This window comes from Hemiscyllium ocellatum, chromosome 6, assembly GCF_020745735.1.
Source record: "Hemiscyllium ocellatum isolate sHemOce1 chromosome 6, sHemOce1.pat.X.cur, whole genome shotgun sequence".
Taxonomy (NCBI): Eukaryota; Metazoa; Chordata; class Chondrichthyes; order Orectolobiformes; family Hemiscylliidae; genus Hemiscyllium; species Hemiscyllium ocellatum.
Genome location: NC_083406.1, coordinates 49433419 through 49450829, shown reverse-complemented (window position 1 = coordinate 49450829; position 17411 = coordinate 49433419). Strand labels below are relative to the sequence as shown.

General features: G+C 39.8%; 1 protein-coding gene across 5 annotated transcripts in view; it reads left to right on the top strand.

The window, feature by feature from the left end:
- The window catches only part of LOC132816685 (neutral amino acid uniporter 4-like), a 197838-nt gene that overhangs the window by 45353 nt on the left and 135074 nt on the right, over positions 1 to 17411 (top strand). For all 5 annotated transcript variants that reach the window (XM_060826546.1, XM_060826547.1, XM_060826545.1 and 2 more), the window contains 2 exons: positions 1036 to 1120; positions 12433 to 12660. In XM_060826546.1, the coding sequence (XP_060682529.1) occupies positions 1036 to 1120; positions 12433 to 12660 (313 nt within the window). The remainder of the gene's footprint in view (positions 1 to 1035; positions 1121 to 12432; positions 12661 to 17411) is intronic.

Below are 17411 nucleotides of genomic sequence, written 5' to 3'. Positions count from 1 at the left end.
TTTGGACCTGCCTTCATCTCAACTTTTTGAACACTATGTCACTTATTTAATGAAAGACAGTTCAAACCATTATTTTGTTTGTTGGCAGCATGAAAATGGAGGGTTGGTAATGAATGCATGTCTGTAAATATCAGGAAACACCAGGTGATCAACTTTTTACCTCCCAACTGGAAGTTCCTTAGGATTTGTAAAGGGATCTATCAAAATTCAGTATAGCACAGCTGACCGACGGATTTTCTACCCCAAGAGGAAATGGTATGGATTCAGACTCTAATAGTTGTTGAGTACATTTGGACACATTGGCGCAGTAGTAAGAGTTGTACTATTGGAATGACATCATTTAGCTGAGGCATTTTATAATAACTCACCTGCCTCAGGTGAAGTAAAATATCCCGTGACAATATTCCAAGGTATGCAAGGAGATCTTCTCATATCTTAGTCAATATTTATTCTTGATTTATGCCTTGGAAAACAAACGATCTCATTGTCGTTTCATAAGATCATATTAAATGCCTGCCATTTTGCCGCACATTATAAAAGAGACAACGCAGTGGGCGGCACGGTGGTACAGTGGTTAGCATTGCTGCCTCACAGCGCCAGAGACCCGGCTTCAGTTCCCACCTCGAACGACTGTCTGTGTGGAGTTTGCACATCCGTGGGTTTCCTCCGGGTGCTCCGGTTTCCTCCCACAGTCCAAAGATGTGCAGGTCAGGTGAATTGGCCATGCTAAATTGCCTGTAGTATTAGGGGCAGGGGTAAATGTAGGGGAATGGGTCTGAGTGAGTTGCGCTTCGGCAGGTCGTTGTGGACTTGTTGGGCCGAAGGGCCTGTTTCCACACTGTACGTAATCTAATCTAATCTTAAAAAAAAAGAGACTATGCAGTGTGCCCAAAATTATTGTATTGATTGAAATAGTTTACAGTGTTGAAAAGTGCTATATAAATGTTAGTTGTTTTGTTCTTTTTGTTACATGAATGTTAAAGCACCTACCTTTATAATGATGGTTGATTGATAGTGATATACCTTTCTTTTTAGGGTGACTGTTGAGTTCTTCCTCATCATTACACAACTTGGATTTTGCTCAGTTTATTTTGTTTTCCTTGCTGCTAACATGAAACAGGTAAGGTCTGAGTGAACAGTTAAAATGAAGTCCAACAACTGAAGTTGAAAGAGTTGATTTACTTCCTGTGAAAGCTGAAGACATAATTTAAGCCATCTTCCAGTTACAAATTGCGCACCGTTTTACTGCTTAGAAACATCAAATTGGTTTATTTGTTACATTTTGAGCATCAGAACTGCCATTGATGTTTAAGCAGACTTTGTAGAAAGACAGTAATCATAAAAGGAGAGGTTCACCTAAACTTCATCCATATAATAGGTGTAATTTCAAACACTTTATTAACTTTTCATTGTTTTTTGATCAGAGGTCCAGTGTGGGAAAAGTAGCATGCACATAATCATACAGCATGAAACAGATGCTTCGATCCAAGTAGTCCATGCCAAACATAATCCCAAACTCAACTTGTCCCACCTGCCTGGCGTTGGTCCATATCTCTCCAAATCCTTTCTATTCGTGTACCCATCCAAACGTCTTTCAAACATTGTAACTGTAGCTGCATCCACCACTTCCTCAGGAAGTTCATTCCACATGCAAACCACCATCTGTGTAAAACATTTGCCTCTCGTGTCTTTTTTAACTCTATCTTCTCACTTTGAAAATGTGCTTCCTAGTCTTGAAATCCTCCACCTAGGCAAAAGACAACCATCATTATTAATTCTACCAAATCTCTTATTATCTTATAAAATTCTCTCAGGTTGCCTCTCAATCTCCTATGCCTCAGTGAAAAAAATCCCAGTCTATCCAACCTTTCTTTCTGATTCAAACCTTCCATACTCAGCATCATTCTGGTAAATCTCTTCTTCATCCTCTCCGTTTAGTAATATCCCTACTATAATTGGGTGACCAGAACTGGACACAGTATTCCAGACGAGACCTCACCAATGTTCTGTACAACCTCAGTGTAACTTTCCAACTCATGTACTCAAAGGACTGAGTGATGAACGCAAGTGTGCCAAACACGCTGTCTGTAAGTGATGCAGCCTTCAAAGAATTATGTACCTGCACCCTTGGGCCAATCTGTTCTACGACACTACCTAAAGGCTTTATCATTAATCATATAAGCTCTACCCTTGTTTGTTGTACCAAAATGCGATCCCTTGCATTTATCCAAATTGGATTCCATTTGCCATTTTTCAGCCCATTGACCCAATTATCGCTTAAATAATCCAAAAGCCTTTTGCACACTGCATATTGCTTACATAACAAAACAGTTGTAGTTTTGCTTTCAGTGTTATACATAATAGCATTTAAAATCACATTGCTAACAGCAGATTATTGGGTGAACATTCAAGCTTTTTTTTAAGTTAACTTAATGAAAACATTCTCCATTTGAAGTGTCCATTACGGACTCAAAACTGATACCTTAACTGTCATTCTGGATTAGCCTGGAGTTTGCCTTTATCTCTAATCTCTGGCTTTTATTTTATTTTCAGCAATAGTCAATAAAATGTCATCATTTGGGTTTGTGAGTGTTTTAAGGGTCTAGTTTTCCTCCTTTTTTTTGTTTTTGGGTGAATACTCTTAGTTTTGTTTTTTAAAGTCTGAGAACACGAGAAGGACTGAAATAATTACAGGAACTGATTGAGTAGTGTTTACTTAATAGTCGACATTTAATAAAGTGGAGACAGTGTACAAAAGCTTGGATTATGCAGAGGAATTCCAATATTCTAACCTGCTTTACATTTGTTTCACAGATTGTTCTAAATTTTTCCATTTCAAGGATGAAAGATGAGGCCAAAATGTATGACATGAATGGAAACTGAATTTGAATAAAATTAAATTATCCCTCATTGTCTTAATTCCATTTTCTTCTAGTCCATGCTTGGTTTAGAAGCATTCTGCAATGCTAGACAACATTGAGTGGAGAAGCATAAAGAAAAACAAATTGACTACTTAGTTATAGAGTGAAAGAGTTATACAGCACAGAAATAGACCCTTCTGTCCAACTCGGCCACGCAAACTTGTTATCCCAATCTGACTTAGTCCCACTTGCAGTATTTGGCCCACAAACCCTTCGTAGTGTTATATCCATCCAGGTGCCATTTATAATTGTACCCATCTCCACCACATCCTCTGGTAGCTGCATCACCCTTTACCTGAAATTGTTATCCTCAGGCCCTTTTTAAATCTTTCCCCGTTCACCTTAAACCTGTGCCTTCTAGTTTTGGACACCCCTACCCTGGGGAAAAGACCTTAAATATTTACTGTATCCATGCCCCTCATTATTTTATAAAATTCTATAAGGTCACCCCTCAGCCTCCGATGGTCCAGGGAAAAAAGACCCAGTGTACTCAGCTTCTCCTTATAACTCAAATTCTCCAGCTCAGGCAGCATCCTTGTAAATCTTGTCTGTATCCTCTCAAGTTTAACAACATCTTCCTTATAGAACAACGACTAGAAATGTATGCAGTAATTTAAAAGTGGCCTCATAATGACCTTGACAGGACATATAGCCTGAGCATGACATCCCAACTCCAAACTCAACATCTGACCAATGAAAGCAAGCATGCTAAACACTGCTTTCACCCTGTCTAACTGACTCAGCTTTTAACGAATTATGCACCGGCACCCCTTGGTCTCTTTAGCAACACTTCAGAAGGTCCTACCATAAACTGTAAAACTTGTGCCATAGTTGGCCTCAGCAAAATGCACACCTCATACTTATTTAAATAAAACTCCATCTGCCACTCCTCAGTCCATTGGCCCATCTGATCAAGGTCCCATTGTACTCTGAGATAATCGTCTTCACTATCCACTACACCATCTATTTTGATGTCACTTGCAAGCTTACTAACCATACCTTCTATATTCACATCCAAGTCACTTTTATAAATGGTGAAAAGCAGTGGGCCCAGCATCAATCCTTGTGGCACTCCACTGGTACAAGCCTCCAGTCTGCAAAGCAATCCTTTACCACCACCTTCTGTCTCCTACTTTCAAACTTGAACTTGATGGAATATAACCATTTTGCTAAAATTTATGCAGAATATTTATAGAGATGGTACAAGATGTAATTCCAGTGCTGAAAATAGCTCCTCATTAAGCCAAATGTTGAAAGGTAGAACACGTGGATTTTATAGACTCTTTGAGGTTTTGGTTGAAGCTGCAGTCTGCTGACATTTTCCTATGTTTTTCATCAATGTACCTCAAATGTGGAGCCAGTCTCAAATTTTCCCATCTGTTCTTGTATAGGAAACATACAAGACACCTGTATTATGGTGTGACAGGTGTACCACTCAGTCAAACTCCCCATTTTGAACAGTGGGACCTGAGAATCAGAGGGCCCTTGTATACAGAGGAGATTTACCAGGATGTTTTGGGAGGTGATGACCTAGTGCCTTTATCATTAGGCTGTTAATCCAAAGACCCATATAACATTCTGTGGAGGAGGATTCGAAACCTGCCGTGGCAGATGGTGGAACTTCAGTTCAATAAAACTGTGAAATTAATAGTCCAATGGTTACCACAAAACTGTCAGGAAAAAAAAAATCAGATTCACTGATTTTCTTTAAGGAATGACCATGCTGTCCTTACCTTTCTGGCCTATATGTGACTCCATACCCACAATAATGTGGTTGGCTCTTAACTGCCCTCTTGGTAGTTAGGGATGGGCAATAAATGATAGCCTGGCCAGTGATACCTCCGACAAAGACAAAAGCTGCCTGGGCTTGGGAGTTTTGGTTGTGAAGTGTGATTGGATGGATTGTATTTGTTTCCTTGGAGCAGAGGAATCTGAGGGTGCACATGATTGCAATGTGATAGAATAGAATCTCTACAGTGTGGAAACAAGCTCTTCAGCCCAATAAGTCCACACCGACCTTCTGAAGATTAACCCACCCAGACCCATTCCCCTAAACTATTACTCTACATTTATCCCTGGCGCTGTGAGGCAGCGGTGTGAAGCACTCTGAGCCACTGTGCTGCCCAATTGCAAAGGTCATCGCTGTCAGTCCACAATAGAAAATCAAAATACACAATTCTAGTTTCAGTGGAACATTCTTTCTCTTAATTTTCTAGGTGTATATGAGGGGCACAGGTAGGATATACAGGAAGGAACTTTTTCCCCTTGGTGGAGGAATCAGTGCCCTGTGGCCATATATTTAATCTAAGGGGCAAGAGATTTAGAGAGGATGTAAGGAATTTTTTTTCACCCAGAGAGTGATGGGTGTCTGGAACTCACTGTCAATAACGGTGGTAGAGGTAGAACCTTCTCATAACAGTTAAGTATTGAGAAGTAAACTTGTGATGCCAAAGTGCATAAAGCTATGGGTTCAGTGCGAGAAAGTAGGACGAGAACAGTTAAGTGGTTCTTGACTGGTGCAGACTGGATGTGCCAAAGGGCTCATTCTATGCTGTGATTCTATAACTATATTTTGTTGCTCCACAGATGGCTTTTGTCCATTTACATTCACTGTTGTGATTGTTGCATTGTGTCATGATGCTGCTCTAATAAACCTGATATGAAACTCTAATATGTTAATAAGTAACTTGATTTTCCTTCCATCAGCACTTTGGCTTCGTATTTTGAAATGATGTTGCCTAGCTGGTTTGTTTCTTGAATGATTGAGAAAAAAGTATCACATTATCTATAAGACTATTTATCTTCCTTAAAAATTGAAGTTAAATTTTAATTGACATGGATTAATGTGCACATGGATGAAAAAGTTAAATATGGGCTGGTACAGCAATGTCTTCTTGTAACTAGTGTTGACATTTTTCGCTGGAACGTAGGAAGCTGAATGGTGACCTTGCAGAAGTTTATAAAATCATGAAGGGCATAGTTAAGATGAATAGCAAAGGTTTTCCCTCGAGTAGGGAAGATCAAAACTCCAGGGCATATTTTTTAATGTGTGAGGGCAAAGATTGGAAAAGGATTTGAGGGTCAGTTTTTCCACACAGTTTCATATGTGGAATGAACTGTCAGAATAAGTGGTGGATGCAGGTAGAATTAAAACATTTAAAAGATAATTAAAAGGTTCATTTTCGAATACTAAACATTCTGAGGGAAATGGGCAAAATGCAGGTAAATTGGACTAGCTTAGTTTGGGAAACTTGGTTGGCATGGACGAATTAGACTCTCTGTGCGATGGGACTCTGTAACTCTGAACATTAATTCCAGCTGGAACAGTGGAGGTGAAAACCCTGGAAGTATTTAGATGCTGTGATGTCGAGTTTTGATCTTTATGGAAGACTGTTCGAATTTAATTCAGCCAGATGGTCTGTTCATCTTTAGCTATTGTTACTACAGAGTTTGGAGGGGTGCACTGTTTTGTGTACCCCATTCCTTTCCCAACATTAAATTTAACCAGGTTGGTTATAAAGAAATTACGTAATTTTGAACTGTGACGGGCTCAGTATTTTGAAAAAGCCAGGTTTCTCTCATCAACAGCAGATAATTGGTTTATTGTAAAATAAGCTTATTTAATAACACTCATGATATTGGCATTTCGATTTTGTAAATATTTAGCTTTTTTTTAAAGAATGCACAGCCTTGTGATGTATGTTTGTAATTTAACATCCAAGTTCCCAAATAGTAATAACACAGAGCTAAATGGATTTTTGCTTAGAAAATCACCCTTTGTTTAAATAAATCAAGTTATATTGGTCAGCATAATCTTTAAAAAATGATATTTGGAACACATAATTATACTTAAAAGGAATAATAAGAATTGATTGGTATCGGTTCCGTAGTTATTCTAATTCTTATCACTTGTTTGATTCAAGATGCCAGACAAATTGATCAAACGTCTAAATAGACTAAGAGGGACAGTTGATTCTGAGGATCAAGCTTGAGAAACATCAAGTTAATTGGACAAAATATGTAAGTGGCAGAATAATAGCAAAATAATACCATTATCTTCATAGTGTTGCATGTATGGGAAGAAAAATGGGAAAGTAGTGGGGGCAGACTTACTCCAAGATTTATACTGAGATGGCTAAGGATGAAACTGAGAAATAGTGTTCTTGAAGGCTTAATGCTCCAGTTGTCTCAGGCCTTTAATTGATAAAGCAAATAGGATGTTGAACTATGTAGTCAAAAAGGTACACTAAAGTCAGAGTGCTGAAACTGTGCTGTGTTCTGGTTACATTGAGTAATGCGATGCCACAAGGCTGCTGCTTGCAGCATTGATCAACAATTTAATTAAATCCTGATACTTAACCATTGTCCTATATCATCCAACTGATCAGTGAATTTTAAATTAATTTTATCAATCTCAGTTTAAAAAATTACCATCAAAGTCTCCACATAACTGAATTTAGTGGGTAAAAAGGTTGTGGAGCTAGGATAGGTAATGACCAGACTATTCTGTACATTGCCAGTCACATAGAGAGGAAGTCTGTTGCACAAGACTAGAATAGGAAGACAGTAATGATGATCAGTCAGTGAAACCAAAAAAGCTTAAGTAATTGATGTAAGTCTGAATGGGACTTCAATGTCTGAGAGCATATTGACAACAATGAAATTAAGCATGAGGGTTGCACAAATGGCTAGAGTCAGAGGAATGACAATTTTTTTTATGGTGATGGCAGAGAGTCAGTAAATCTGTGTAGGATTTGAAATCAGCAATGATAACGAGATAGAAATGTAGAAAAAAGAAGATAGGAGTAGGACATTTGATCCTTGAACTGGCTCTGCCATTGAATATGATAATGGCTGATCATTGAGCTCAGCACCCAAATCCTACCCTCCCCCACATCCCCTCATCCCGTAACCACAAGAGCAATATTTACCTTCTTGAAAAAGCAGACTGTTTTGGTCTCAACCACTTCCTTTGACAGTGAATCTTACATCATTCTCTGGATGAAGAAGTTTCTGTTCATTGCAGACCTAAAAGGTTTACCCTTTATTCTTAAACTGACCCCTGGCTCTGGACTCCCTGACCATAGGGAACTTCTGTCCTGCATCTCACCTGTCAACAGCTTTTGCACTGGTGGTGTCTGTGATTTATCATACAAAAGAAAATTTTAAATATTTGGTTACCAGAATGCAGTTGTATCATGGGCATGGAAAATGTTTGTTGCATCTTGCACCACAGGTGAGGAGGAACTTTGTTGCAGGAGAAAGTTCTCTTGATTTGAGGTTAATGAAATTGACGAATGTCCATACAACTTTATTCATTGATTAGTGCACTTGTTCCTACAAATTATATTCATGTATTAATCTCTCATTTCTGCTGCACCAAAATGTTCTGTGTATGTACTGTCTGACATGTATAACTTGTTAGCCTTGAAAGATTATATTCAATATTGTCCCTGCATGACCAAAAAGAATATACTTGGTGGGGACCTTTTGGATATTTTCAGGTTACCTGTTCATCATCTTGAGATCTTGGAAGTGTTCATTGTCAGATGTAGTTTGGATCTGTTCTGCTTGGCTATTGATGTAGGAAATGTATGTTGCACTCTTGAATGTTCTGGTCCTGCATCTGATAAGTTTGTTATTTCATGGATCATAACACGTAGATTCATGCATGCTGGTGAACTAATGATAAAACATTCATCTGTTTCTATTACATAAAAGGTATCTACTGACCATCTTGAGTTGTATTGGTATTTAAGCTGAATAATGCCAATGCATGGATGTTGGGCCTCTTGAAAATAGTTCCATATCCTGTGTGGACTATAGCACATTGTGCCAGTTTCCTGAGTACATACGTGCAGGATGCTGGAGCAATGGTATTTACACTTCCATCAGTGTTGATTTAGGCAAATAGTGAATGTTGTCCATTCCTTTGGGATAAATTACTTGAATATAAATAAAGGTGTTAGTTTTTCTGACATCATGTATGTAATGCATCAAATTTACCACATGTACGACCTAACAGGGGTCTGTAAGCTTTGTTGACATGCTTGTATGGCGTGGGTGGAATTTTCAAAACCTCTTTGATATGATTTATTGGTTGGCAACTCTTTACTTGCTGCTGTAGAACATTCTGTTGTACTTTGGATTTCCTTGGGTAACTGAATTTCTAGCACACTTGTAGAACTTAGCTTGTATGTGTCATCAAATGCTAGATCCTCTTTCAGTGAGTGAGACAAGCCACATCCTGGACACAATTTGAGAATTACAGTGAATTTTTTTAAGTATAGAGTACTTATTCCAGGGCCAAGCACTTGTAGATGGTAGTGTCGTGCTACAATCGCTTTGAACTTGCATCCTTCATCAAGTAGAACTTCAAGAGTAGTTTTCTGTAGGATTTGATGGGTGTAACGACAATGGACATTTCCATAAACCTTCAGCTAAATTAGCTTTACTTAAATCACATTCTTTATCGTGTCATCACCTACCTAGCACTTGCTCCATCGTTTCATCTGACTTTTGCCAGTGTGATATGAACTCAAGCCTGTGTATCCTGTGTATCCTTTAACCTTCAGTTGATTGTCTATCATTTGTAAATGTTTCTGGAATCTCTGTGATCATTGATGACTCTCAGCCTCTGGCAACAACTCCCGGACTGGCTTAGTAGCCTGGTGCAGTGACCTTCTGTCCTGGCATGGCAATCTCCTGGCTTGGTGTAGCAGCCTCTACACCTGGTCTGGTGGCCTCCTGATGTGGCATTTTCTCAGCTTGACGTAACTTCTTTAGCCTGGAATGGTGGTTCAAAATCGATCTCCAAGTCTCATGATCCTCAAGGTGAAGCCTGGCAAGGTCTGGAGCTAGAGCCCTGTGTGGACTGGAGACTAAGTGCTAGCATTAGTGTTATGAACTTTTATTTCTGCAAAGCTGGACATTTTATCTGTCTATGTTTCAAGTTTTTGTAACTAAAGAAGCTGTATTGAGATACCTTTGTACCTAAGGTGACACTGTAAGTGGCGACATATAAAGTTTTCACTGTACTCATTGCGTATATGTGACACTAAAACTAATTCATTCATTCGTTTGACTGTTCATTCATCCATCCATTTTTATGGATGGTTTTATTCTTATCCCTTAAATGCCCAGTGTGAGAAGAAGTTTGGCTATCATTCTTGTCAGCTGATTGATAAAGTAAAGATTGATCTCTTAATTATGAGCAAACATCTGTGTTGTAGTGTGGTGCTTCTATGTATTGTTGGCTTCTCTGCTTCTTTTATGATCACAGCTTTATAAGTTACAAGTTTCCACTCAGAGGTAGAGCTTTTGCTTAAAAAAGAGTGAGCTATGATATCATGTGTGCCTTTCTCTTTGTCTTCACATCTGTTCTGAGAGCCAAGCTGATGGAACCCACCAATGACCAAACATGTTGGTCGTGTTGATACATAGATAAAGTTTTCTCTCGGTGTCTTTTCATTTGCTATTTACCCTAAAGTTGGTGCTGAAAGGATGGTTCTTTTACGAGCCACTTTTAAAATCTGAGCCATTCTGGGCCTATTGTAAGCTGCCATTATTTGTTTTGAAAAAGGGCAGTAGGGCTAGAGTACTCCCTGTGCTTAAGGACATGCTTTCCATTTTGGTTGTAGTACTTCAGTATTGATGGAATAATAACTTGGGCTTTGAACTCTGACAGATTAGTGGATGAGTGTTAGGAAAAAGATGCTACCCAATTGTTGTGCTGCTCTGACCATTTTAGTCTTCAGCACCTTCTTACTGCCAATACCTGGCTGTCACAACTCTCTTTTAGTGTGTACTTTTTACTACCATGATGAGCTTTTTGGTATTCTGTATGTTAGCTTATGTGACAGAGTTGAGTTCTTGTTGAATCACATACCTTGAAGTTCATGCATAACATTACGGGCTCAGTGGTGAGCACTGCAGCCTCACAGCACCAGGGTTCGATTCCAGCCTTAGGTGACTGTATGTGTGGAGTTTGCACTTTCTCCCCATGTCTGCGTGGGTTTCCTCCGGGTGCTCTGGTTTCCTCCCACAGTCCAAGGATGTGCAGGTCAGGTGGATTGGTCATACTAAATTGCCCATAGTGTTAGGTGCATTAGTCAGAGAGAAATGGTCTGGATGGGTTACTCTTCGGAAGGTCGGTGTGGACTTGTTAGGCTGAAGGGCCTGTTTCAACTCTGTAGATAATCTAATCTAATCTAATTCCTGACATTGTTGAAATATTACCAACTTGCAGGCATAATTTGGGTTCTGAGTTCACTGGTGGACATTGCTCACACAAATAGCTGACTGAAGACACAACACTGACTCAATGACACAGAGACTGAAAGTAGCTTTTTATCAGAATATCATATTGTGATGTTACGCAACTATGTTAAAGGTTCTAGCCTGTTTGGTTTGGAACCACTGCCATAACACATTTTAGATCATCTTGAATGACTAGGTATGCAGACTGGAGTGAATGACAATTTTGGCTTTTTGTTGTAGGTTATGAAGTTATGTTTCAGGTGAACAAATTATTTCCATTGAATTAGGTTAGGTAAATTCTAGATCATGCTTGTCAGGCAACCAGTTATGAACATTGGATGGCCCTTTTCCAGACAATCTTTAATCTACAAAACAGATTCTTGGTACCTATGCTGCATTTTGCTTCTCTGTATACTTTGGAGAGAGTTGAACCTGTGTGCGAAATCATCTTAGAGTTACCCTGTAATATAACTGAGAATCATTATGGTATCCTGTGGTCTAATCTTCCACTTTTTGTTTCAGAATGTACTGAAGTTAATCTTTAGTACAGTATTTATTGAGTGAACCATCATAAGTCTCTTTTTCCTAACTCTCACCCCAGTTACATCAATACCTTTTTTTTTATCTTTCTCACATGCTTAACTCCGTGGCCATCACATCCTTAAATGAAATTTGAAGTTGAACTTCTGGCCCAGAGGTAGGGACATTAACACTGGGCCATTACAATTTTCTATGTGCTCAAGTGAAAGTCAATCAGATTTTTTCCACCTGTATATAATTAAACACAATTGACATTCATTTACTATGCAGTTAATATCCTGAAGTGGTTTTGATTGATTTAAAATAGTCAGAATTGTCTATATATTCCCCCAATAGTGTCATTATATTATGGAAATTATATTATTGCTGGCACTACTCAGTTACCAGGAGTTAAAAAGAAGCGAAAATTGTCACGGGATTTGCTCTTGTACATTTTCAATAGGTTTGTATTTTGTTGCTTTCTGTGTAAAGGAAATTGCATTCAGGATTTAGTTTATGTAGGTGAATTCATAGTGGTAGGTCACTTCTATGCATCACAATTTAATTTAAACAGATTGCTATAGCTAGTGAATTTGCATCCTGCACTGCACCTGTTGAATTTCCTATAGCAGGCTTTCATGTAATTTATTCTTAATTATGGTATATGTATAATAGAGCTCATCGATCTATTTAATCATAAACCATGAGTTCAAAAATTATTTTATCTCTGCAGGTGGTGGAAGGATTTCTGAAGAATCATACAAATTACAATGACTTGAACATTACCAGCAGTCCACCTGATGAGTGGAACGTTGATGCAAGGATATACATGCTGAGCTTACTTCCTTTTTTGATCATTTTTGTTTTTATTCGTGATCTCAAGTACCTTGCAGTATTCTCTTTTTTGGCAAATCTCTCAATGGCTGTCAGTCTTGTTATCATCTATCAGTATATTATTAGGGTAAGTTTTTAACTAATAAGAAAACAAATTGCACACTATCAATTGATTAAATTCTGTCCCTAACAGTATATATTTCAAACATGTATTCAGCATGTACAGTACAACCTTGGTTATCTGAACATCGATTATCCGAACAAGATCTCAAGGTCCTGATACTTGGGCTGCTCCCCGCAGCCATTAGATTGGTTATCTGAACATTCAGTAATCTGAATAAAATACTCCCCGTCCCCGTTGTTTGGATAATCGAGGTTGCACTGTACTGTGATAATAGTTAAGCTCACTGGTAAAATGCTATTGATTATTGTTCTTGAATGAATTGTGTAAATCTACCTGCAGAACCTTTATCAAATTTTTGCTCAATGAGTGGAGGAGGGTTTTCTGACACAGTATGTAGACAGGCCAACAAGGGGCAATGCTATATTGAATTTGGCCGGGTGTTAGATTTGATGGTAGGTGAACACTTTGGTGATAGTAACCACAGTTTGATTAGGTTTACAATAGCAATTGACAGGGATACGTATATATCATAGGAAAGAGGTATAACTGGGGGAAAGGCAATTATGATGCAATTAGGCAAGATTTAGGATGTGTAAGGTGGGGAAGGAAACTGCAGGGGATGAACACACTTGAAATACGGAGCTTATTCAAGGAACAGCTATTATGGGTCTTTGTTAAGTGTATACCTATCGAACAGTGAGGTAGTTGTCGAGAAAAGGATCCATGGTTTACTTTAAAAAAGGTTGAAGTTTTTGTCAAGAGAAAGAGGAAGGCTCAGTTAGGGGGCCTGAGAGTTGTAAGTTAGCCAGAAAAGATCCAAAGAGAGGGCTAAGAAGAGCCAGGAGGGGCCATGAAAAGTTGTTGGCAGATAGGATCAAGAAAAACCCTAAGACCGTCGACCGTCGGGAATAAAAGAATGACTAGCGTAAGATTAGGTGAAAGTGAGGACTGCAGATGCTGGAGATTAGAGAGGTGCTGGAAATGCACAGCAGGTCAGGCAGCATCCGAGGAGCAGGAAAATCGACATTTCGGGCAGGAGCCCTTCATCAGGAATCAGGAATAAGACGAGGGCCAATCAAAGACAGTAGGGGGAAGTTAGATTAGATTACTTACAGTGTGGAAACAGGCCCTTCGGCCCAACAAGTCCACACCGACCCGCCTAAGCGCAACCCACCCATACCCCTACATATACCCCTTACCTAACATGTGTGGGCGGCATGGTGGCACAGTGGTTAGCACTGCTGCCTCACAGCACCTGAGACCCGGGTTCAATTCCCGACTCAGGTGACTGACTGTGTGGAGTTTGCACGTTCTCCCCGTGTCTGCGTGGGTTTCCTCCGGGTGCTCCGGTTTCCTCCCACAGTCCAAAGATGTGCGGGTCAGGTGAATTGGCCATGCTAAATTGCCCGTAGTGTTAGGTAAGGGGTAAATGTAGGGGTATGGGTGGGTTTCGCTTCGGCGGGTCGGTGTGGACTTGTTGGGCCGAAGGGCCTGTTTCCACACTGTAAGTCTAATCTAATCTAACACTACGGGCAATTTAGCATAGCCAATTCACCTGACCCGCACATCTTTTGACTGTGGGAGGAAACCGGAGCACCCGGAGGAAACCCACGCAGACACGGGGAGAACGTGCAAACTCCACACAGTCAGTCGCCTGAGGCGGGAATTGAACCCAGGTCCCTGGCGCTGTGAGGCAGCAGTGCTAACCACTGTGCCACCGTGAATCCGAGGACCTAGCAGAAGCGCTTAATGAATACTTTTCAACAGTATTCACATTCGAAAAGGGCAGTGTTAGTGAGAAGGTGGATGAAGGTAAAATGGTTGATGTAGAGTATGTGGGCTTTAGTAAACTGTTTGATAAGATTCTGCATGGTAGGCTATTGCACAAAATACAGAGTTTTGGGATTGAAGGTAATTTAGTGGTTTGGATCAGAAATTGGCTAGCTGAAATAAGACAGAGGGTGGTGGTTGTTGGGAAGTGTTCATCCTGGAGCTCAGTTACCAGTGGTGTACTGCAAGGATCTGTTTTGGGGCCACTGCTGTTTGTCATTTTTATAAATGATCTGGATGTGAATGTCGAAGGATGGATTAGTAAATTTGCGGATGACACTAAGATAGGCAGGGTTTGGATAGTGCTGAAGGATGTTGTAGGTTACAGAGGGACATAGGTAAGATGCAGAGCTGGGCTGAGAGGTGGCAAATGGAGTTTAATACAGGAAAGTAGTTCACATCGGAAGAAGTAACAGGAATGCAAAGTACTGGGCTAATGGTGAAATTCTTGGCAGTGTAGGTGAACAGAGAGATGGCTGTGTCCAGGTGCATAAATCTCTAAAGGTTGCCACCCAGGGGTTGATATGGTTGTTAAGAAGGCATATGATATGTTGGTGTTTTTTGGTAGAGTTATTGAGTTTTGGAGCCACGAGGTCATGCTTCAGCTGTACAAGACGCAGGTATGTCACCACATTATAGGAAGGATGTGGAAGCTTTGGAAAGGGTTTAGAGGAGATTTACTAGGAAGTTGCCTGGTATAGAAGGAAAGTCTTGAGAGGAAAGGCTGAGGGAACTGCGGCTGTTTTCATTGGAGAGAAGAAGGTTGAGAAGTGACTTAATTGAGCTGTATAAGACAATCAGAGGCTTAGATAGGGTGGACAGTGGGAGCCTCTTTCCTCAGATGGTGAAGGCTAACACAAGGGGACATAGCTTTAATTTGAGGGGTGATAGATTTAGGACAGATATCAGGGGTAGTTTCTTCACTCAGTAGTAGGGGCATGAAATGGCCTGCCTGCAACAGTAGTATTTAAGGGCATTTAAATAGGCATTGGACATACATATGGATAATAATGGAACTGTGTAGATTAGATGTCCATCAGATTAATTTCACAGGTTGGCGCAACATTGAAGGTTGAAGGCCTTACTGTGCTGTAACGTTCAATGCTCTATGTTATAACAAAGAGTTCTCCCTCAGACTTAGGTAACACATGGTTCAGTGGTTAGCACTGCTGCTTCACAGCACTAGGAACCCAGGTTTGATTCCACCCTTGGGTGACTGTCTGTTTGGAGTTTGCACATTCTTCCCCTATCTACATGGGTTTCTTCCCTCAGTCCAAAGACATGTGGGTTATGTTGATTTGCCATTCTAAGTTGCCCATGGTGTCGAGGGATGTGCAGGCTGGGGGGATAAGCCAAGGGAAATGTGTGTTGACAGATATAGGGTAGGAGGTGCGTGTGGGTGGGATGCTCTTCAGAGGGTTGATGTGGATTCGATGGGCCGAATGGCTACTTCAACACTGTAGAGATTCTATGACTTCTGAAATATGGCATTCACATGGATTAGGAGGTGCCAATTGACTGAATCTACAGTTTGCACGAGGAATGCTTGTGATAGCTGGGAAAATTCAGCTTGTTGCTCCTACAAAAAGAATATACATTTTAAAAATGAGTAATGCAAACAAACAATTCCCATTTGAATCTAGGAATTCACGCAGCAAGCGTGTAGGAGAAGCTTCAAGGTGAGTCTTGAGCTTGCTTCAATAAAGCATCTGATCCATTATTCCCTTCCAATTGCTAATGTAGTAAAGTCCCTGATAATCAAAATCAAGTGATGTTAGAAAACACTTCTTCACATGAAGTGGCATGAAAATTTGCATTGAAATACAATCTATTTTAAATATTCAAAATTGAGATTGTTTACTTGCTAGTCCAAGGATGAAATATCATGAATCTGTTTGTAAAATGATTGAAGCTTAAAGAAGTGCTGCCTGACTTATCCTGTAATTATGTGTACATCCTGTCCTTCTAATTCTACAGTCTGTCAAAGCATGCAAACATTGTTTCAAATCCATCATGAGTACAAACTGTAAAATCACAATCTGTTGTTTGATGTAAATACTAGGATTTTCATTTTAATTTATTTTGACCATCCACTATAACTGTGACAAAAACCTTTCTCTTTCCCTTTCCCAGTCCATCTGCAGCCTTTGGCATAATTGATCACATTATTCTCTAGTACCTCTTCATTATCATTCTGCTGGGTCAGATTGTTTCCAGAAGTTATCTCTTTGATGCTTGAGAATCACTTGCAATGGCTTCTCTTCTTGCTGCTGGACTGGTGCCCTCTGGTGCCAAAGATCTATCCTTGGTCTTCTGTTTCCGATCAATTTGCTGCCCATCAGTGTTGTCTGAAAGCACACTGTTAATTTTCTTTCATATGTTGACAATGCCCAACTCTTAAAAAACACTCAACTTTATGTCAGCATCGCTTCACTTCTCTTAACTCCTTCATGTTTACTAAGTTAATAGACATCTAGTATTGGGTACGGAGAAGCTTCCTTTTAAATATTGATAATACTGAAACCATTTTTTGCGGACCTTGCTCCAAACTGCATTCTCTAGCTGTTCCTTTCCTTGGCAGCAGCTTTTAGACTAAGCCAGTGTATTTGTAACCTTGCTATTATGTTTCATTCTGTGATTAGCTTCTGGCCTCAAACAGTGCCATCAATAAGACTTTTGTTACCACTTCCATAACATTTCTTGACTTTGCCACTGTCTCAGTGCAAGTCGGTGCATTTGCTACTGAAATCCTAATTTATTATCTCTAGACCCAACGATTCCATGTATGTGTGGCTTGTCTCTCATGTTCTGCCTCCATAAATTTGTGGTCATCCAAAGCTTGCTTCCCATGCCTTAATTCACAGCAAGTTTTATTCTCCTTTTGATGCCTGTGTTCGTTGACTCCTGGTCAAGCAATGTCTTCA